Source organism: Hirundo rustica, chromosome Z, assembly GCF_015227805.2.
Source record: "Hirundo rustica isolate bHirRus1 chromosome Z, bHirRus1.pri.v3, whole genome shotgun sequence".
Lineage (NCBI taxonomy): Eukaryota > Metazoa > Chordata > Aves > Passeriformes > Hirundinidae > Hirundo > Hirundo rustica.
Window position 1 is genome coordinate 57,288,625 of NC_053488.1, and position 21,525 is coordinate 57,310,149.

The following is a 21,525-nucleotide window of genomic DNA, read 5'->3' on the forward strand; positions in this document are numbered from 1 at the left end:
CCCGCCCGCGCTGGGCGGTGCCGCCGCGACTGCGCCCCCATTGGCGCTGCGGCCCCTGGGGCCCCGCCCCGGTCGCCCCCGCGCCGGGGCAGTCTGCGGGCGAGGCCAGGCCGGGCCGGGCCAGCTCCGCTCCGGAGGCTGCGCGGGGCGGGCTCAGCGCTGCCAGGGCCGCGCGTTCTCCGGCCGGGGCCGGGGCGCTGACGGCAGCCTCCCGCCGCCGCGCCGTTACTCAGCACAGCGGGCGTCCCCACACCCCGCCGGCCCGGCGGTCGGGAGAGCGCGGGGTCGCCGAGCGGAGCGCCAGCTGCAGGTAGGGGCTGTCCTCCCCCGGCGTTGCGGAGATGAACGGTGTGCGGGTGATCCGCTGCCGCGGTGTGCCGGCGAGTTGTTTTCTCCTGGCGGGTCCGTCCGTGTCTCTTCCCCGACCCACGGCCCGTCCGCGCTGCCTGGCGCAGGCGTGTGTCGGCGGCCCCTGGGGCCAGTGGAAGGGCCCGCGGCAGCCACCGGCGTTTCCTCAGAGAGGCGGACGGCGCGGCTTCGGTCTCCGGCACGAACCGGGCGGGGAGCTGCCGGCTCAGGCCACCCTCCTGCCCGCGTCCCTGTGTCGCTGGGCTCGGGGATCTCTGGCGGTGTCGCCCGCCTCAGGGTGCCCGGGTGCTGTGGGTGATCTGTCCCTGCGCTCCCGCCTCTGTGGTCTTGCCCGGACTCCTTTGTCGGAAACGGGCGCGCTGACTTGCGACACGCTTGTTAAAGTCTGGCTTTTCGCGGCTCCACACAGTGCCTTTGAGTCGCTGCTGAGGACTCCGGTGGAGCCCTTTTCAGATGCGGACACCTGAGGAGTTAATTTAGTTCCCGACAGCCTGGTTGAATTTTTTCTCAGCTTCTGCTGTTGAGGGTGGGAGTGACGCTGGCCTCAACATTGCTCTCAGGTATTATTAATATAAAAATTTAAAGTATTTGGTCAGTCATTAACTAGGAAAGTTCATGGCTGCGGAAATCGGAGTAGAACCACCTGAACGCAGAGCGGTGTTGAGGGCGGAGCTCCGTGCTGGTGGCCGGCCGGCCTGGCGCTGGGACACCGGGCTGGGGCGGCTGAAGCACGGCCGGGCCTCAGCGCCGGGCAGCCGGCGGATGGTTTTAGCAGGGCAGGTCCGGGGTGCAGAGTCTTGCTTGGAGCATGCAAGGCGTTATGTAATCGACTTAATCCCGCAGTTGTCTATCTGGAATCTTTAGAGGTTTAGTTTGTTCTGCGGGTGATAAAGAATCTCTGGATTCTTCAATGTTTCCTGTATTCCCTTCCTTTTTTTCAACTGTGCCGTTAGGTTTTGATATATACAAAGCAACGAGCAAAGAATAAATAATGTCTCTCCGTGTAAGTTAAGATAGCTAGAATTTGTAAGACTGGCGGAGGTGTCTATTTGTTTGGAATCAAATTAACCAGAGTAAAGTTTTGGTTCCGTCTGCTTCTTTGTTTTCGTATAGTATACTTTGTCCTTTGAAAAATATCTTAAATAGTTACTTCACGGTATTTCTTAGTATAGCTTTTTCATAATTGAGTAGACTTACTTTGTGTTGTTTTCTGAACTTGCTGTGTATTCTTTCTTAATATTCTCTTAATCATTTTATGTAGTACTTAATCAGACGCTAATGATTTCTTTCTCACTGAACATTTTGTTGCTTTAAGTGTTGGACTAGTTAAAGGATGTCCATATCCTTCTGTTCCATTTTTTTATATAACACAGGTGTTGAAGTAAATATTGGTACTGGCTTGAACTCAAATTTTCATTGTATTGTGCTCAGTGAAAATATGAGGAAAAATGCTTTAGAATTGGTTTCAACAATATATAATGAATAGTAAAGATGAAAAAAAAAAAAAAAAACAAACAAGAAACCCACAACCAAAATACACACAAATAGCAACCAAACAACAAAAAAACCCCCCACCAGCTATTTTAATATCTTGCTAGTTATGGTTTGAACAGCACTTAAAGTTCCAAACCAGCATCTGTATTTATGAGTCTGACTTTGTTCTTGTGAATAGTTCGCATGAAATAGACAATTTAATTTAAATAAAAAATTAGAATAATTTAATGTAATATAAGATTTCTAGATAAGTGTTTGCAAGGGTTGGGCTGCATTTGAGATTAATACGTAGGGAAGTATTCAAAGATGTGAATAACAGGTTCTACTTTCTTGTTATTATGTACAGAGATAGGAGGACAGGAATAATTGTTTATATGAAAAAACTACATTTGTGTTCTCCAAGGAGTCACAAGATAAATACTCGAGGTATTCTTTAAGATTAAATAGACATTTTCTCCCTTCTGTCAGCCTTTATAAGAAGGCTAATCACCACAGAATGAATTGAAATCACTGCCTGTGAGCAGTTTTACATTTGTAATTTTATATGTTAGGTCTTTATTCATAAGAGAGTTAACGAGATAAAATTGATAAAATGCTCTGGCTTTCCTTTTAAAAGCTATCCCAGAAGGGGTAAATAATAGTTACTTGGGTCTGTTTTATTTCTTAGCCTCTATTGCTGCAATAGAAGAGTTTTCTGCAGTTTCTTCCACAAAATTTTCATACCTAATTACTATGAAAAATGAAGTATAAATTTAAAGGAGATGTATTTTTTATTGTATTCTTTGTGTTGTTAGTATATTTTACCAGGTATTAGAACAGTGTTTGCAGAGCATCACTGGCATTTTTATTACTACTGAAATGTCGAATAGAAGGTAAGATAGCTGTGTTGTTGGGATGTGTTGATCTTGGAATTTGATGATGCTGTAATGAGTACATATGTTTACATCATACATGCTCAGAAGAGCAAGTGTTAGACTTAGGTATTCACAACATGTCTTAGTCAAATCACCCCTATTAAAGTTACTCATCTGGACTTGTGGAACCATATGCTTAAAGTAATCTGGTCAGAGTTGTTTTGGCCTCAGCTTCACTAAGAACCCAGGTAAAGCACACATCCAACTTATTCACACTCTCATGTGAATACAATCCCTCACAGTGAATGACAAACCAGTTCCAGTATAATAAAAACATTGTTTGTATTTAGTTGGAACTATTCTCCTGTGGAAGTTCAGTAGGTGTTTTGTGTCAAATTAGTTCAGTTAGTGACCTACTGTTTTTCTTGGGTCTTGTGAGTGAAGAAAGTAGCATGGATTTGTTTTAAAGAAAAGAGTTGTTGGTTATTATGATTTAGTTTGAGAATGACCCTGGAATCAGAATGTTTTGTTTCACTAGGAATATTTTTCCATTGGATTAAAAGATCAATATATAAAGCCTGCATTAGTCTAGCGCAGGGGAGGAATAATACTTCATGTATTGCATTGTATGTACTACTGAATGGTCTTCAGCCTGTTATTTGCCACAGCTGGTGACAGCCCATTTTTAGCACATTTGAGCTGTCTTGGGGGACCGTACCACCACATCAGCTGATTCACTGTGGTTTACTGCAGTACCGCCCTGTGTGTGAATTCTGCAGGCCAGCTTCCAGTCTTTTGAAATTACTTTTGGCAAATAGCAAATATTTGCTGAGTGAGATCATATTTATGGTGTTGCTGGGCTGTTTATACTTATAAATAATGTAAATTCCTGATCTAATTCTTTCTGACAAGTGGATTTGGAAGAAATAAGAAATTCTGTAGCTATCATTGTGTGCTGGTAGAGAGTGCAATTTGCTGTTCCTGGGCAGAACAAACTATTTCTGTATCACTTTTGGAGGTACAAATTCTTTTCAATTTTTCACAAAAAAAAATAATAATCAACTCTTAGAATAAAGTATAATATCTAAGTTCACCTTCAGTGTTTCTGTAGAGGTGGGAAAACTGTCTTGGAACAGATCTATTTAATAGTTTCTGATAGAAACAGAAGTGGTTTCAAGTATTGGGTCATAAGTACTTGGGGAAAAATACTTAATACTTAAGACTTCTCCCATAGACTCCTTCCACTTATCCTGACTTTTGGGTATAACTGAAACTTAATGATCATATAATCTCATCTGGCGAGGATAAGCTATTCCAAATTTGAGTGACTAATTGTGCTAATACACAAGATTGTTACTTCAGTTGGCAAAAATATGGTCTTTCATTCAGGATCTTCTTTAAGAGCCTGCCTGCCTTCTTATGGGAGCTGATCAGTACTTCCTGCCATATCCTCTAAACTGGTAGTGTTGATCTCCCATGTCTGAACATCTGTGGTTTCCCTCTGTTTTGAAGAAATCTAGAGACCTCGGGTGAAAACTCTTTGTGCCCTCTTTTTCTGGATTATTCCCAGAATACTTGTGCTGTTTGTCAGACTGTCTCACTGTGCCTGTTTTTGTTGCTCTAAAAGTAGGCCCCATGTAACACTGTTTGCAGTATGCTTTCATAGTGTACCACCAGGAAGGGACCATTCACACGTCCAAAAATACGGGTAGTTGTTCTGCAGTAATGTTAGTGGTTTTGCAGCATTGTCCTTGAAGCTTTTTTAGAAAGAAATTTATGCATGAAAGCTATGTTTCTGTATGAATTTAAGGACAAAATTTGAAATATCTAAATACTGTTAGGTGTCATAGTTAGGAGTAAGATTTTATTGTTGGATGACGCACATACTTCTGGAACAGCATGGTACTGTAGACAACTGAAATCTGCTTGTTTTGTAGCTTGAGTCAAAGCCAGTATGTGAAACTATAAGTGTTTATGTTCACAGAGAACTGTCAGGAGATGAACTTGAGACTGGTAGATAGATTTAGTATGAAAAGGTTGTTTAAGTTAAAATGAAATGTCAGATGCCTTAGTACAAGGAAAGTAGCATAAATACTTATCTTTTGTGTGCTGGTTTCCAGCATGGTGCTTGTCAAATTTTGCTCTTCTTTTCTCTGAGAAGAAGTATTGCTTCAACAAAGGATTTTACCCCTCTCCCTTCTCACAATGTCTACTTTAGGGGCAGCTGTATCTTTACCTGGCTTGCTTTAGGTATATGTGTGTTTACTTTTTTTCCTCCACCTGTCTCCTCGCTCCCTGTTAAAACCAATGCTTTGAATTGATGCTTGTCTTAGTTTTGAAAGACAGTTGCCTGCCAAGGAAAGCTAGAGCCTCCCTTGGAATGGAGAATGTAAATCGCCTTCCCTTCAATTATAATCATTTTGCAATTAGGGGCTTTCAGGCAAAGATATGGGAAATAGGAGTAACAGTTCTTTACTAGGAATATTAAAAATCAAAGGGAAAATACAAATGTAGTAGTACAAAATAAAAAGGCAAGGAAGCAAACAAGGATCCTGGAAAAACCCGTGACAGAGTCAGGGATATGACCTGGCCCTGGTGGTCAGGGTGTTAGAAGTAGTTCAAATAAATCCTCCTGGAGTAACAGATGTGGTTCTGTGGAGTAGAGATGGTCCTATAGAAAAGTCCAGTGGTGACGGGATGGGTCCGGTCTTCCTCCAGGAATCCAGTGGGAAAACTGCATACCTTGTGTTCTTCAGTCCCAGTTTTTATCTAGCTAGGAACAGCTGGCTCCTCCCCCACTGTGTGGAGAATCTCACAATGGGATGATGCAATGTGTCATGTCATTGGTGGGCTCTAATGGCCCATTGTCAGAAGATGTCCCCCTGGAGGATAGAGGGTGGTGAAAGAGATAAGAAACACTGCCCCACCTGGATTTAATGGCTGGGCCATTATCAAGAGGCATCCTACTCCTTCTTCCCTGGAGGATCAAGAGAAGACAAACCATCTCCTAAAAACCAACCTTCAACAGATGAAATAGAATACACATTTCTAGGTTACATAATCCACTAGAGTACTATAGATTATATTGCTTTAACAAGTATCTTTGATAGGGAATTTAGTTTGGTATGTGTTTAAAGCATCAAAAAAACCCACCCCAGTTGTGTAATTTATACAGTTGCAATTCCTATGTGCAAAGAGCTAAGATTTCTTTGGAGGTTTTCAAAATATTTAGGTCTGCAGGTATGAGGTGCAATGATAAGTTTATGGCTGCGTTGTGTACCAAAGTTCTACAGTTTGCTAAGCCAGAAGCATCATCTTGTTTTGTCTTCTAAGTTTTGACCTTCATGCACCCTTCATACTCCTGATGGTGCTTGCAGGAGCTTGTACCCCATGATTGCAATACACATTCTTTGTATTTAGGAAATGCTGTAGGGATTTTTAGCTGCAGAAATCTGCATAACCTTAGTGTGCTGCAGCTCTGCAACATTTTTTAATTGTTCTTTATCACATATGTATTTTTCAATGGGAAGATTGATGTCTTAAGTAACTTCTTTTCCTCCAAAGAACTCCAGGACTCATGCTTGCTCTTTCCCTGGGTAAAGAGATCCATCATGTTTTAGTTTTGATGTCTAGCAGGGCTTTAGAGCTACCACTCCTCTTTAATAATATACTCCTGTGAAGTAACTAATAATATCAAATTAAATATTGTATGGAAATATGCATATATGTATCTAAGTCTTTGTTTTGTTAATGTTCAAAAGTTATGCATTATTTTCTAGAGACGTTATGTTTACTTTTTTTTTTTAAGTTGGGGGTTTTTAAATGTCAGATTGTACCTGGAAACTGACATATTCTCTCTTCCCATTTCAGACTAGAAGATGAATAATCTTTCCTTTAGTGAACTGTGTTGCCTGTTCTGTTGTCCACCGTGCCCAGGGAAAATTGCCTCCAAGCTGGCATTCTTACCTCCTGATCCTACATACACACTGATGTGTGATGAGAGTGGTAGTCGCTGGACTTTACATCTCTCAGAGCGAGCAGACTGGCAATATTCTTCTAGAGAAAAAGATGCCATTGAGTGCTTCATGACTAGAACATGTAAAGGCAACAGGATTGCCTGTATGTTTGTGCGTTGCTCACCTAATGCCAAGTACACTTTGCTCTTCTCACATGGAAATGCTGTTGACCTGGGTCAGATGAGCAGCTTTTACATAGGACTGGGTTCACGGATTAATTGCAACATATTCTCCTATGATTATTCTGGATATGGTGCAAGTTCGGGGAAGCCAACAGAGAAGAATCTGTATGCTGATATTGATGCTGCTTGGGTGGCTCTTAGAACAAGGTAAGACATTAGCTGCCATTTTTCTTTTACAGCGTCCTTGTCAAAGGGTTTTATTCCACATACATCAGTAGTTGAAACAGCACTGCTGTGATTTAAAATTAGTGGATTCATGTCCAAGACATCTGGTGGTGCCTGGTGCTGAAGGCATTGTCAGAATTAAGCAGGATCAGTACATATTACTTACGTGCTGAAAAAAATTTAAAGGGAATTAAATTTAATAAGCTGTGGTTTAGTCTTGAACCATTAGAGGATCATCCTTATCATAGTTTGGAATTCTCTCAGCTGCAAAAATTAAAAAGGTGGGGAAAATCCATAATGGTTGATACTTCAGTAATTAACCCGCTCTTATGATGTGGATGTGAGAAAATGCAGGTGTTTTTTTCAGATAATTTCCATCTTTTTTTGTAGGGAGAGGCAAGGTTTCTGTAAGGTTGAGATCACCTTTGTTTCAGAATTCTGACTAGTAGCTACAGCATTTCCAAAGAGAGAGACACGTTTTTGCTTTATATAGAAAGCTATCTTCACAAAATATAGTATGTGGGAGAAGTTGTAATGGATCTGTGTAAATGCCTTATGGTGAGAACAAAAAAAGAGGGATTTGGAGCAGTGGTGTTAACTCAAGCAGAATAAAAATGGACAAGAAAAAAATGCAAATGAAAGTATGTTGTTTCAGCAGTTTCTGTGTTCTAAGCCTCTGGTTTTGTGGGAGATAACAAGATGAAAGATTCTGAATGCATTCACTGACGTAGGTGAGAATCTTAGAGAATTCTCCACCAAATAAGTGCAGCTTCTCTAATTTGAGAGCAATTTTCTCCATGATTTTTTTTCCATTTAGCTCAATATTATTCTTGTGTTACAAATACCCAGACTACAAAAACTATTTTTAAAATAGTAAATCATAATAATAACTGATTATAAGAATAACAATCATAAGAATAACTGCTCACCAAAAAATCCCAGCACACTGTGTATTTTACACCAAAAAGGTGTAAAAACCTGAAGTGTGTCATGGCTTGGTCATTGCAACTTGAGCATCCTGTTTAATAATTATAGTATCAAGGATATGACTAGTGTAAGGGCATGTGGACTTTAAATCCTGGGTCCTGGTAATTGTCGCAGTGAGTTTAGAACTTCATCAGTGTAGTATTAATGAGCAGATTGTCCCTTTTCAGTGTTTTAAATGCACCTCTAGTCTTGCATTCCTTTTACATTATAACAACAGTATGATACTTCTTTTCAAAGAAGCATATGTTATCCATGTATTAAATAGGGGGAAAGCTTATTGTCATAAACCTCATTCAACCACATGGGATAGGTTTTCAGCTTCATCTATTCAAAAACGTATACTAGGTTGTTAAGTTTGCTTTTGGCGTTTATTTTTATTACAGTGGAAACTTGACATATGACTGTTCCATAAGCCAAGAGCTTCAATAGATGCACTGTTGACTATGTTTTCTAGCTGGTAGTTATCTGAACATCAGCTACTCAGTGAAATACCCAGTAATGTTTACCAAAAACGTGATGTGGTTTGTGAACAATGTGGAAGACAGAATTATTTAAATGTAACAGAAAATGCAAGAGAACTAGATGGTGAAATGGAATACTTTGTCAGTTTACAGGCTCTGTTTTATAAACTAGTTTGTAATTATTGTCTCTTCTTTCTCATAACAAATGCCTGAATAGAAGACCTGCAAGGAAATGTGATTGCAATTTGAACTTTCACCTCGGTTCTTAAGCAATGAAGTGTACTTTCTCTAAACAAATTAGATTGTTCATAACTGGTGGGACACAGGCTAATGGCTTTAAACTGAAAGAGGGTAGATTGAGATTAGCTATAAGAAAGAAAGAATTTTTTTCCTGTGAGTATGATGAAGCACTGGAACAAGTTGCCCAGAGAAGTTTCTAAGAGAAGTACTGGTTGCCCAGAGAAATTGTGGGCAACTTCCCTATCCCTGGAAGTGTTCAAGGCCAGGTTGAATTGGAGCTTTGAGCCGATTGGTCCAGTGCAAAGTATCCCTGCCCATGTCATGGAAGGTGGAATTACAGGATCTTTAAAGATCCTTTCCAACCCAAACTATTCTGTGATTGTAATGTGCCATCTAAGTGTGCTCTTTCATGAGCAGACATTGTTGGTCAGACCTCTAAATATATCCTATAAGATATTCTTATGAATATAAGAATATGACCTCACCTTAGTCCATTTTTTTGGTCTTTTTAATTATTTCACGTCCAGTAGAAATTAGGTAATTCTATGGAGTGTATACAGTTTACATTGGTCTGCCCAACTTGTGAATTTCACACGTGTGAAGTGAATTTGGTCTACTGCTGAAAAAGAGGTTGGTGTTGCCGGTTACATCTGTAGTATTTAGAACAGCTTTCCAATTGGGCAACCTGGTCTCATCCGTGTATCTGAATGCTGGATGTATCAGGGGAAGTGCAGCACATGACTTTGGATACATGTGCTCGCAGTTTGATTATCCAGCTATGGTATTCTCTTGAGCCCTGAGACAGTACTCAGCTGTGTTAAAATACTCAATGAATATCTGGACTAGAACGGAGCCTTTGATTATTTGCTGCATCCTTGATTCACTTTCATAGCATAGCCCGTTCTGTCAGTTTCACACTGGCACCATCTTTAACATTTATAGCTAATTCTGCAAAATCAAATTAATTTAATAGATTGTTTGCAGGATGTGTGTACAGCTATAACTCCTTGGAAATTCTTGTTGATGAGATGAGGTAAGAAAGGAACCCCTAGAGTTTTAAATGATGTCTCACAGTTTGTGATGTGATGAAGAAGTTACCTTTGGAGATTGACCACAGTTACCCATAGCTCCCTGCATTCCCAGTTCTAAAAAAATGGAATAATAGAATCCAGCACTAAAAGGTATTTCTGGGGCTTAATTCTACAGTCAACAAAACCACTTACAGTAAAGACTTGCTAGCATCTTAAGTTTTGCATCTTGGAAACACAATTCTCAGCATAGCTGTCCAGTGTGGACTGGACACCTGGGGTGAAATAGTCTGGAACTTGTACTGAGGGTGATGATGAGATTTTGCTCTGAATATTAATAGTCTTGTAAATGAATTCAAAAAACTAGTTTGGCAGCCTATCAGAACAGGTAAACGGCAGATGTAGATGCTGAGTTGTGTCCCTATTCTTTACCATTACTATGTTAATAGGAGGCAGTAGCTGCCTATGTGGATGACAGCCATGAAAGAAGGAGGTGTGATTCACTGCCTTCATCAGGTTTGGAAAAGTTGTACGTTGTTGCATATTCATGTGCATGGGACTGTTTAAAAGCTGCAAGTGAGGACATTCTTTTTCCAGCTGTCATAGCTGCTGAGTGTTGAAATACCAGGAGTGATTTTGGGATACGCCTATTTTCTGCTGTTCTGGTCTCTGAAGGCCTTTGATGACACCCCAGCAAGGGTGGAAAGGTTTAATCAGCTCCAGGCAAATGCAGGGCAAGTGGCGCTCCTTCACAAACCTCTGAAAACGTGCCAGCATTGCCTCATGACTAGATTTACCTGTAAGAGGCCAAACAGCCCTTTCATTGTTGCTTATCATGGACTGTGCAATAACTGACAAATTGAAGAGTAAATCTCACCATCAGACGATGTGATAAAGTGGACAGAATGTCTGTAAATTGAACCGTCAGGTATAGGAATAATACTGAATCTCTCCAGATGTTGGCCAAAAGTGTTCATTTCACAATTTACAAATTACTCTTTTTCATTCAGAAGTTGGGGGCGGGGGGGAGGTTGAGGTACTATAACTTTGTGCATTTGGAGAGAAATTGAGGTTTTATTTAAATTGATAGGGAAAAGCAGTTCAATTACCACGGAAGAGAATCCTTGACAATAGAACAAGTGTATTTGTAGCACTTTAAAATTTAGAAGGGGCCGAACTGTGATGAGAAAGGCAGAAAAGTTGCAGTTTGTTGATTACAATGTGGACAATGGATGTGCCTCTCATAAAACATAGTTCCTTTTTTTTTGCTCCCAATGGAAGATATTATATGTACAAGAAACAGATTGTGCACCCAGTTGAGGAAGAGCTGTATGCTCCTGGATTTTATTCATGGTCTGGAATGTTGATAGTTACAGGTGTGGATAATGTTCACACCCTTCATGTTCTGCAACTTGAAGCTGTAATTTCGTGTGTTACATCCATGATGACAAAAGATTCTGAATGTGCATTAAAAATCCCCTCAGGATGTTCACCCTTGTTACATGTGCCTCAAGTGCTGTGTTGGTTTTCTAAATGTGTGTGTTGCAATAGCGTCACAAACTAGTTTCTTTAGAGCATCTAGTATAAGCCTAAAGACGTTATATGGAAAATTTACCCTTCTAAGCTTGGTCTTCTCAATACTTTACTTCATTATTGTAAAGTGATCGAGTCATCTATATTAAGAGCAGTAGTTCAGAAGTAAATATAAATTATCTTGTCTCCCTTATGTATATCCAGATCAAAAAGGCAGGTATTTTTATTAAAAACCAAAAACAAAAGGGGGGAAAAAAACCCAAAAAAACCACCAGAAAACACCTCTACGTACCTTGTCACAACCAAACATGCATTTTGTAGTTTGCTTATTGCACATCATGGTAATGTGATACAAATCCAGTGAAAATATAAAATAAGGTCAATATACAGTGTAAGTGATGTTCATCCAATTAAAGTGTTCAAGGAAAGGTCAGCACTTTGAGCAACTTGATTCAGTGAAATATTACCTCCCTGTGGCAGGGGCCTGGACTATATCACATTCCAACTTCTACGATTCCACAAAGAGAAAAAAAGAGAATGGAGGGGTGGAGAAAAGGTGGATGGACCAGTAAGATGAGTGCTTAATAAAGTGCAGAAAAGGTCTTGATACAAAGACAGAAAAATCAATGAAATAGTGGAAGAGTTTCAAGTAAATTGCATGAAGTTCATCACATAGGGAGGGAAAAAAAAAATCATTCCTGTTTAGCAGTTCTTTTCCTACTGGAAGCTGAAAAGATCAGGCCAGGAGTGTTTAGGGTTGCTTCTTTTACGGGAGAACATCTGGTCAGCATATATAGGGCCACAGAAAAGGATACTGGCTTCATTAGTGTTATCTTGGGCCCTGGTTCCAGGCAGTGGAACAGTTGGGACCATTACAACAACTTACTGTCTTGATCCTTCCTCAGCCCACCAGTGGCATGCTGTTCCCTGCCTGTCTCTGAACAGAGGCAGCACAAAGGAGCACAAAAGCAGTTGCTCCACTACTGCCATACAAGATTTATTTAGTTCCTTTCACTAACTGTTAAAACCTAATGATGGGGAACACGCTGCTGAAGCTGAAAATAGGAAAGTGGTTCTTTTCTGTTTAGCAATAGCCTAGCTTTGTAGTGACATTAACCTGTGCCTTTAGCACGGTGATGAGGCAGAGACTCGTGAGCACTCAGACACTGTGAGGATGTCAGGAGGCTTATGTGAACACAGGTTCTGTGTCAAAAATGCTCTTTAGATTCCACCTGCTTTCCAGGCAGGTAACATTTAAGTGTGTGAACATAAAGGATGAATTGGGTGTTGAAAGGAATTTCAGTTGCTCTGGGAAAGAGGAAGATGTTTCTGTCAGCCTTCAAACTGCAGAAAATATCTGTCAAGTTTTGTACCAGATTCTGCCCAGAATAACTTGTCCATGAGGAACAGTGCTTTCCCTGAGAAGGTACATCTGTGTGTAGCTACTTTTAAGGTTTTCTTCCAAGGTCGTTTTAGGTGATTATGGCTTAAAAAAAAATTCACCAAACTTAAAAACACCCTCCATTACCCTTATCCCAACACTGAAGGTCTGTCTATGCTGACACACATTGTCTAAGGTTACTTGAGTGGACAACAGTGTTTACATTAGTCCTATTATCAACAGAATTAGCTTTCAAAGATAGCAACAGTCTTTACAGCATGTCTTTGACCTCTTGTAACCAGAGGAACTACCTGAACCATATGGTTCTGTAAATGTCATATTCCCCTTCCTCAGGATGGCCTGTACTTACAAGGCCTAATTAAGAGAACAATGTTACTGCAACTTTTTCTTTTGATCTGACACTCCTCCTTTGTGGGACCAGGTATATAGTCAACTGTTATTTTGACACAAAACTTCTTGGAGTTTAACAAGCTATGATTCTGTTAAAAGAAGTAAACAAATTTTATGACTAGGGTACTTAAAAAGTTACCTTTTCAAGAATTTTTCTAGTTTAGATTGTAAAGTGATACTTTTGAGAGATAGCAACAGAGGGGCAGTTAGGCTTTCTTTTTTTCCAAACATTTCAGAAACCTGTTTTATTGGGCTTGCAAGGTCCAGCTTTGGTAGCAAGAGGCTACAGGGGTGCCTTCTGTGGGAAGCTGCCCGAGGCTTCCTCCATGTCTTATAGGGCCTGTCTCTGTTAGCTCTAAAGATGCATGTGCTGCAGGTCAAGGCTGGGCCAATTAGAAATTATGGTAGTGCCTCTGGGATAATAGTTTTAAGAAGAGGGGAAAAGAAAAAATGCCCATTGTAATTTCAGCCAGAAAAGAGTGAAGTGAGAACATGTGATGGAACAGCCCTCCAGACTCCAGGGTCAGTAAGGAAGGAGGGGCAAGAGGTATCCCAGATGTTGGGGCTGAGATTCCCCTGCAGCCCGTGGTGCAGACCATAGTGAAGCAACTGTGCCCCTGCAGCCATGGAGGTCCACAGGGATGCAGAGATCCACTCACATCCCAGGGAGGAGCCCCACATCAGAGCAGGGGGATGCCTGGAGGGAGGCTGTGATCCCCTGTGGAGAGAGAAGCCCGCACTAGAGCAGCCTGTCCATGGAAGAGTGACCCACGCTGCAGCAGTTTGAGGGGGACTGTTGCCTGTAGGACAGACTCACATCGGAGAAGTTGTGGAGAACTGTCTCCTGTGAGAGGGATGCCACGGGAAGGATTCCTTGCCGTGAGCAGCGAGAGAAACAACGTGTGATGAACTGACCATGACCCCCTTTCCCTGTCACCCTGCGCTGCTGCCGTAGCCTGTAGAGCTGAGAAGGAGAGGGGATGGAGGGGAGGGTGTTTTTAAGGTCTGTTTTACTTCTCATTATCTTACTCTGATTTTGTTAATAATAAATTTAGTTAATATCTCTATTTGCAGCTGGTTTTGTCCATGATGGTATTTGATGAGGGATCTCTCCCAGTCCTTATCTTTGCCTATGAGCCCTTCGTTAAGTTTTCTCTCCCCTATCCATCTGTGGAGTAGAGTGAGAGAGCTGCTTTGGAGGTGCCTGGCACCCAACCAGGGTCAGCCCACTAAACCTTTTCGCAGGAAAAGGGAAGACTGGAATGAGTGGTTGTAATCTCTGTTTTCCAAGCTCCTTGGAGTTTGTTATTTGGCAGGCAGGGGTTGATTATTAGGTTTTCATCCTCTTCAAGCTAGAATATTCAGAAGGCTACCACCACTTCTGGTTATTGATATCTTTCTTCTGGTTTACAGTTTGCAAAGCATGTAGTTTCTGGTGGGCACTGTAGCAATTTGTTTCACTGTGTTAGAGTAATGATTACTTTAATCCAGATACCGTAAACGCTCCTCTTGGCTTATTTTTTTTGTAGCCATCACTTATCTGTCTTCAGGCTGAAGGAATTTGATCAAAAAATAGGGAAAAGAATAATGAGAAAGAGGAGAATATATGTTCCAAAATATTCTTTTTAAGTTGCTGTCCTAGGGTGACCCCTAAACCAGGACAGTTGGGCTTTAAATTCCTGTGTAATGGCCTGTACCTTGTAAAACTCAACATCCAAGGAAATGCAAGTGTGGTAATTGGCAAGGTTTATTATTTGAAAACTGTTTTATCATAATGTGCTGTGCAAACTGCATGCCATACTAGTGATGCAATGTGTCAGGTATTCATGCAAGTTTTGTTCAGATTGTGGGAATGAGGGAAGGCTGTACTGTACTTTCAGAATGGACAAATGTGATGTGAATTGGGAGATGAATTGTAAAAGAATAGGTGCTAAGATGTTCTCATGTGTTTTAGAGTAGATGGAGAAATAGTGAAGACCTTCGATTTGTGTTTTGTTTCAAAACTTTAATTTATTGTATTTATGTCTGTTGGAATTTTCAGAAAATCTTTCTAATGCTTGAAATTGCTTATTTGAGAACTGTCATGGGGTGAAGTGCCTGCTAGTAGTTCCAGGCTGATGATGAAGACTTAGAGTTTTATAAGTCTTAATTTGATTATGATCTGATTATGACTAGAAACTCTTTCTAGGAAACACTAATAGTAATTAAGTAGTCATGTTGCAGCAAGATTCCTGTGTCAGGCAGAGTCTGCCTCTGTGCTAATACTTTAAAGATTTTTACATTTCACTTTATCAGAACTGAATTTAAATAAAAAGGTGAATATTAAATAGACAATGTTAGATGTGAACAATGGGTCTTAAACCAAATTTAGCAAATTATTGGTATGCCTAATAAGTTGTGCCACTGGTACGTGACATGTAAGTAATACTACAATCTTGAAATCTTCCTAGACACATATTCTTTTATTAACTGTTTATTATATACTGATGTAACTTAGTAAACATTTTTTCTGGCTTATTAAGAATTACTTGTGGATTTGGGGGCAGCTCTTTTGTTGGTTGGTAGCTTGAATGTCTTGGTACACATGAAACACATTTTTTCCTAACGTTTCTTATTTTTTTTAGTCTCTTAGACTTTACTGATTTTAGTGTTTGGTTAACTATATCGTTATTGACCCATGTTTATAAGATACTGGAGAATTTTTTTGTTACTTCTGCTCCCCTGACTTTACTGGAGGTATTCAAAATATACTAATTTGTTAACTTCTTTGTGGGTATGGGTGTTATATAGTGTTGACAGAAATTATGCACGCCTTTATTGTAGACAAAGTAACAAGGTGCACTTTGCTACACTTGATTTTCATTCCTTTTAGAATTAAAGTGGCAAACATCAAACTTCATGCTGTTGTTCCACAGTGATGTTAAGCTTGGCTGCTCTGACTTAAAAAGTTGAAGAAGTTTTAATAATGCATGAGAACAGTGATTTGGGGTTGAGTTTTTTCATTTAGTTTTGGGGCTTTGGGATTTTTTTGGAGGTGATGAGGAGGATTTGGTTTGGTGAGTTTTGGGGTGGGTGGTGGTTGTTGGTTTTGGGGGTTTTTTTGTGTGTGGGGTTCGGCATTAATGCAATGTAGTATCCCTTCCTATTCAAGGTACTTCCTTCCCCAAGTTTAGATATATTGTTGCAGTCTGACTTGTGCTAACAGTACCTGGTTAGTACAGGGCAATGGATCAGCAGCTCACTTCTGTTGCAGACGCTGTTCTTGGCTACTTTATCATTCTCTTTAGAGGCTTTTCATGTGTAACTTGGGTAGCAATTGTTTTTTGTATTCACACTAATGCCGAAAAACATATTAAACAGACTTGTATAAGTTTTAACTGGATGTTTCTTTTGTTTGCCGCTGTTAATTGCATCTTACTAGGAGGGAGGCTTTGACTTCAATTCTGTATTCCCTGTTGAGCTACCTTGCTTGCTAGGATTAGGTTGATAAGAGCTTCTTGGCTATTACATGGAATGCTCAATATTACTATACTGATCACTGTCAGTATGGGCGTGCTTTAAGTATTACTAAACTTATGAACAATGTTGCCAGCTTGGAGGCTTTATCAGGTATCAGAAGAGTAAAGCTGACCAAATTTTTGCAGGCTTGATTATGCTTCAGGTGATGATAACCAAAGGCCTATTAAGGCTCTAGTCAGTTTTCTGTTGTAGGTCCACTGCAGTTACTAGTAAAGACTTTTAACTAGTATGCACACTGCATTCACAAATCCATATTTAAGAAATTAAATCATTATTTCAATATCATTCAGGCACAAGGAAAAAAATATACTGCAAAGAGAGAGTAAATAAATGTGTGTTTAAGTCAGGAATGTCATAGAACAGATTTGCTTGTTCTTCTACCAGCTCCTGTTTCATAGTTGATACCCTTCTGAAAATTTTCATCTTCAGAAATGCTTTTTTTGCCTTGCTCTGTAGGTTTTGTCTTTTTCACTTTATGTGTCACTTTTAAAACATTTCTAATTTTCTAGGTATGGAATTCGCCCTGAAAATGTGATTATATATGGCCAGAGTATAGGAACGGTACCATCTGTGGATCTTGCTGCTAGGTATGAAAGTGCTGCTGTAATTCTTCATTCTCCACTGACCTCAGGAATGCGAGTAGCTTTTCCTGATACGAAGAAGACCTACTGCTTTGATGCATTCCCAAAGTAAGTGTTTTTTTGGTTGTTTAATTTAGCATTAATTTTCTCTATTACAGAAGTTTTCAACTAGAGAAAAAAGTAGTCTGGCAAATTCTATGAAACTTTTTTCAAAGGTTTAATAAAACAGTTGGAGAAAAATCTGTGAATAACATCAAAAAGGAACATTTGATCTGAAGATGTTTGCAGAACTTTGTAAACCTTCTAGGCACTTTGCATCTCTAATCATTTGAGTGGATATCTGTAAGGAAGTAATTAATTTTCCTATGTATAACACATAAATCCCTAGTTCTAACAGGTAGTTCCATCCAGTGAATTGTTATCTGGATAACTGTGAACAAAGTCATTTGCAGTATGTTTCTGTAAGACCCAAAAAATAAGTAGATTGTAACTGAAGAAAATTCCTGTCATGTATTTCAGAACAATGCCATTGTTTTCATAGATATAATTTTTTTTTACAGCATTGACAAAATTTCTAAAATAACATCTCCTGTCTTAATAATCCATGGAACTGAAGATGAAGTAATTGACTTTTCACATGGGCTGGCATTATTTGAGCGTTGCCAGAGACCTGTAGAACCACTGTGGGTAGAAGGAGCGGGCCATAATGATGTGGAACTCTATGGACAGTACCTCGAAAGATTAAAACAATTTGTATCACAGGAACTGCTGCACTTGTAACTTTTGTTGTGTATTTACAATTTTTTTCCATTTCACTGCAGAACTGCACGCCTTGATAAACATGTAACTTAAAACCTGAATGTTGTGTTTTCAAATCATCTTGGTTGCCTTCATTAAATGTACAGGTAATGATTTGTCAACATAATTAATGAAGGTTTTAATGCCAGCATTATATACTGGAATTACATGATCATGCAGTTGGACTTGGCAGTTCATATTTCTTTGTGTGAGGTTTTTTTCTTCTTAGATACTAAGGAAAAAAAAATCACAAGGAGTACTGTAAGAAAATTGAATTATAAAAAACCAAACGCTGTTAAAGTGTTGCCAAGTGCTTTAGCATATCAAAAACAAGTTTATAAATATTTTTTAAACATCTCAAAGTGTACTGTGACTTATTCTGTTGCACAGGTGTAATTAAAAAACAGACTTTTAAGCAGTTGTTCTGTAAAAATGTAATAGCCATGCAATATGAGTAAATAGTAATGTGTGTAATAAGGATAAATAGTCACTGGAAATGACTCATAGCCTCTTGCAGGAAAAGGCGGGCAAAATATTTGTCTTTTCCCATATTTTTTATTTCTTTTGTGCTTAGTTTTCCTTTAGTTATTTTGTACTCATATTTTTCCTTAGCTTTCAGCATAATAAAATGTACCTGCTCATATTCTCAGGAGTCCTAATCTTGCCAAAATAATGCCATAAGTTAGCATTGTTATAATGCAAGTATCATTTACATTGTTGCTACTGAGGCCACAAAATACCTCTTTGAAACCAGTAAGACTTTTAAAACCTAGAAGGCTTCTTGAACCTTGTAGTTTTAAACACTGATTTTGTAGACCCACAATGTGTCATTAAGAAGAACCTTGAAGTTTATCCAGCATTGTAATAAAGACTTTGTAACTTAGCAGTTAACTGATCAGGCTTAATTTTGAATGTTTAATGTAAAAGCTTATTATTTTTTCAATATTGTGTGGAAATTTTACTAATCAGGCCTGGATGGGGTGGGAGGAGTGGCAAGAAGAGAATATTGACATTTTTCTATTAACTTGTCGTGAAATAAACTTAAGTTGCCTTTGCCTTGAATGCATTTTGCGTGAATAAAAGTATGAAAAATAAACTTAATTATATGTAGCCTAACTGTAAACAAAATAATATTCCAACAATACACACTGGGCTTTTAAGGCCTTGGGGAGTCTAATTGTTCTGCTTGTTTTTTGTGATTGAGACTATTGTATACCTAAATGTAGCTTTGAGTATTATGAAAACTGGTTAAGATGTGTTGATAAATAGTAAACAATATTCCACAAACTTGCATTTCTTCTTTTTTCTTTTTATTCAAAGAAATAGCAGTAGTTGCTTGTAGTATCAAAATACTTAGCAACTCCCCATTTATTCAAGAAAATCTGACATCTAAAGTGACAACCCATTGTTCTGAATTGCCAGCACATTTCTTTATCAGCAACTACTGTTCTGATCACCCTCCCATCCCCATGCCTTGTCTTACTACAGTTTTCCTGTTCAACACATAGGCTTTCTGCTGCAAAGCTGCTTTGGTAGACATTTTTTCTGTAATGAATTCTACTATTTTCTTCTGTGAAATTGAAAGGTATTCTTGTCTTGTGCACTTCGGTGAGTTAATTGAATAGAAAGAAATTTGTTCTCAAGCAACTAGGTTCCTGTTTGAGTTTTTGATCAAGGATGCTCCAATGAGTTCTGAAATTCAGAGTATATTCTGGAACAACAATATTAGACTTAAGGATTTTCATCCTAGTTCAAGACTTCTGGATACAGGTGTGTAACTCAGCTTTATTACATCATATTTAATAAATAGTTTGATTTCCTTCTCTTACTACCTTCCAGCCACAATCTCTGATGGAAATCATTACATTAAAAGTGGCACATTAAGTACTTTCTTGGTGATGAATGAAGCTTTTTTGAGATTCACCCTCAGGAATTAACAAATAAAGAATGTAGTAGTGCAATGTTAAGTAATATATATTGTCTGTGGTTTGGTTGTCTGCCCATTGCAGGCAAATGGTCAACTGTCATCACAAGAGCTATCTGATTGTGCCAGGGGATATTATGGCACAGTGTAACTGAAAAAGATAGAAAAGGTGTTATAGCAGTTTTGTTGCTTTTGTTTGTGTTTTGTTGAAGCAGAACAAAAGATCTGACTAACTGTTTTGTCTTCAGTATGTGCAGCTGTGTTGGATTGCACTGGTGAGTAGAGATTCTGGTCTCTTTTGCACCATTTACTCGCAGGTAATTATTGCCAGTTTGTGCTGATTTTTGTTTTATACCTGTATTTTTTCAGATGATTTGGGTATGTGAAGGAATTTAAGTGGGTTTTAGGCATAGCCTAGCCTGTAGTGCAGATTGTATTATGGCAGCAAACTTTTTAGTGACAGAAAGCAGCTCTGAGCTGTTGCAACAATGAAAAAAACATTTGATGTCCTGATTGTCTTATCCTTATACCATCGTTTTGGTGAAATTGACAATGGGCTGTTGTTTAATGTTACAGATGCAATTGTCTTCTGATAAATAAAGTTGATTCAGCATTCATTGAAAAGACAATGCCTGTATTTTAGGGAAAAAAGAAAAAAAAGAGTGGTTTGTAAGCATGCTGGGGTCATTCCTGGTTGTTTTTTTGGTTTTGTTTTTTTTTTTTCCTTTAAGAGATTTTTTTGATAGAACTGAAAAAGACAGTTTACTAGAAACCTTGGCAAATCAATTTTTAAAACAACTTCATATATGTAAAACATGTGATTACCTTCTAAAGGTGGGGTCTGTTTGGGACATGTTTTGCTTTTATATTCACAGTTCCATAAAACTCTCCCCTCTTTACTTCCCACTTCTGGCATGAAAGAGTTCTAGTGTATATTCAATTAGCTACTCTTATTGATTGATTTCAAACTTACTTTCCTTTTCAAGACTTTTTTTTTGTAGGGGAAAAACATTTCATGTTTATTTTGGGGCTCCTTTAGTTAGGTGACAATGGACAACAAGGTACTGCTCATTTGGAATATTCCAGGTCTTACAGATACTAATTTTTCTCACTACACTGTTAATATTTTCAAGGAAGATAGTATGTAAGTAGGGGGCTGATTGGTTGAAAACTTTGCAGAAAAGTATTTGGGGACCCTGCTGGGACAGGCTGCACATAAGCCAGCAATGCACCCTTATGCCAAAGGTGGTGAGCAAGAGCATTCCAGGCCCAATAGGTAGGGATTTGCCAGCAGGTCATGGGAAGTGATCCTACCCCTCTTCTCTGCACTGTGAGTGCAGATGTGTGTGAAATGCTGGGTCTAGCTCTGGGCTTTTGCATGGGGGGAAGATATGCATGTACTGGAGGAAGTCCAGTGCAGGGCCACAGCTATGACTGGTGCATCCAGCACGGGAAGAGATGCTGAGAGATGTGGGGCTATTCATCCTGGGGAAGAAAAGGTTTGGCATTATATTAACAGTTATCTGTGAATATCTGAGGGAGGGAGTGGAGAGAGCTGAACGTTTCCCTGTACTGCTCTCTG

The 21,525-nt window shown here is 39.4% G+C and overlaps 1 protein-coding gene across 2 annotated transcripts; it reads left to right on the forward strand.

Moving 5' to 3' along the window:
* Nucleotides 1–195: 195 nt before the first annotated feature.
* ABHD17B (abhydrolase domain containing 17B, depalmitoylase) lies at nucleotides 196–19,986 on the forward strand. 2 transcript variants are annotated; one of them, XM_040091116.2, is made up of 4 exons: nucleotides 196–310; nucleotides 6,588–7,062; nucleotides 17,150–17,329; nucleotides 17,782–19,986. In XM_040091116.2, the coding sequence occupies exons 2-4, from the start codon at nucleotides 6,596–6,598 to the stop codon at nucleotides 17,999–18,001; spliced, it is 867 nt and encodes a 288-aa protein (XP_039947050.1). In that variant the 5' UTR covers nucleotides 196–310; nucleotides 6,588–6,595; the 3' UTR covers nucleotides 18,002–19,986. The 2 variants fall into 2 exon arrangements, with proteins under 2 accessions (XP_039947050.1, XP_058280199.1); XM_058424216.1 differs by lacking the exon at nucleotides 196–310 and adding an exon at nucleotides 784–929.
* The last annotated feature ends 1,539 nt before the right edge of the window (nucleotides 19,987–21,525 follow it).

Coding starts and splice junctions, on each gene's coding strand:
- ABHD17B (XM_040091116.2), top strand. CDS start 6,596: ATGAATAATCTTTCCTTTAGTGAACTGTGTTGCCTGTTCTGTTGTCCA. Junction 7,063..17,149: donor TGGGTGGCTCTTAGAACAAG/GTAAGACATTAG, acceptor CTAATTTTCTAG/GTATGGAATTCGCCCTGAAA. Junction 17,330..17,781: donor TGCTTTGATGCATTCCCAAA/GTAAGTGTTTTT, acceptor TTTTTTTTACAG/CATTGACAAAATTTCTAAAA.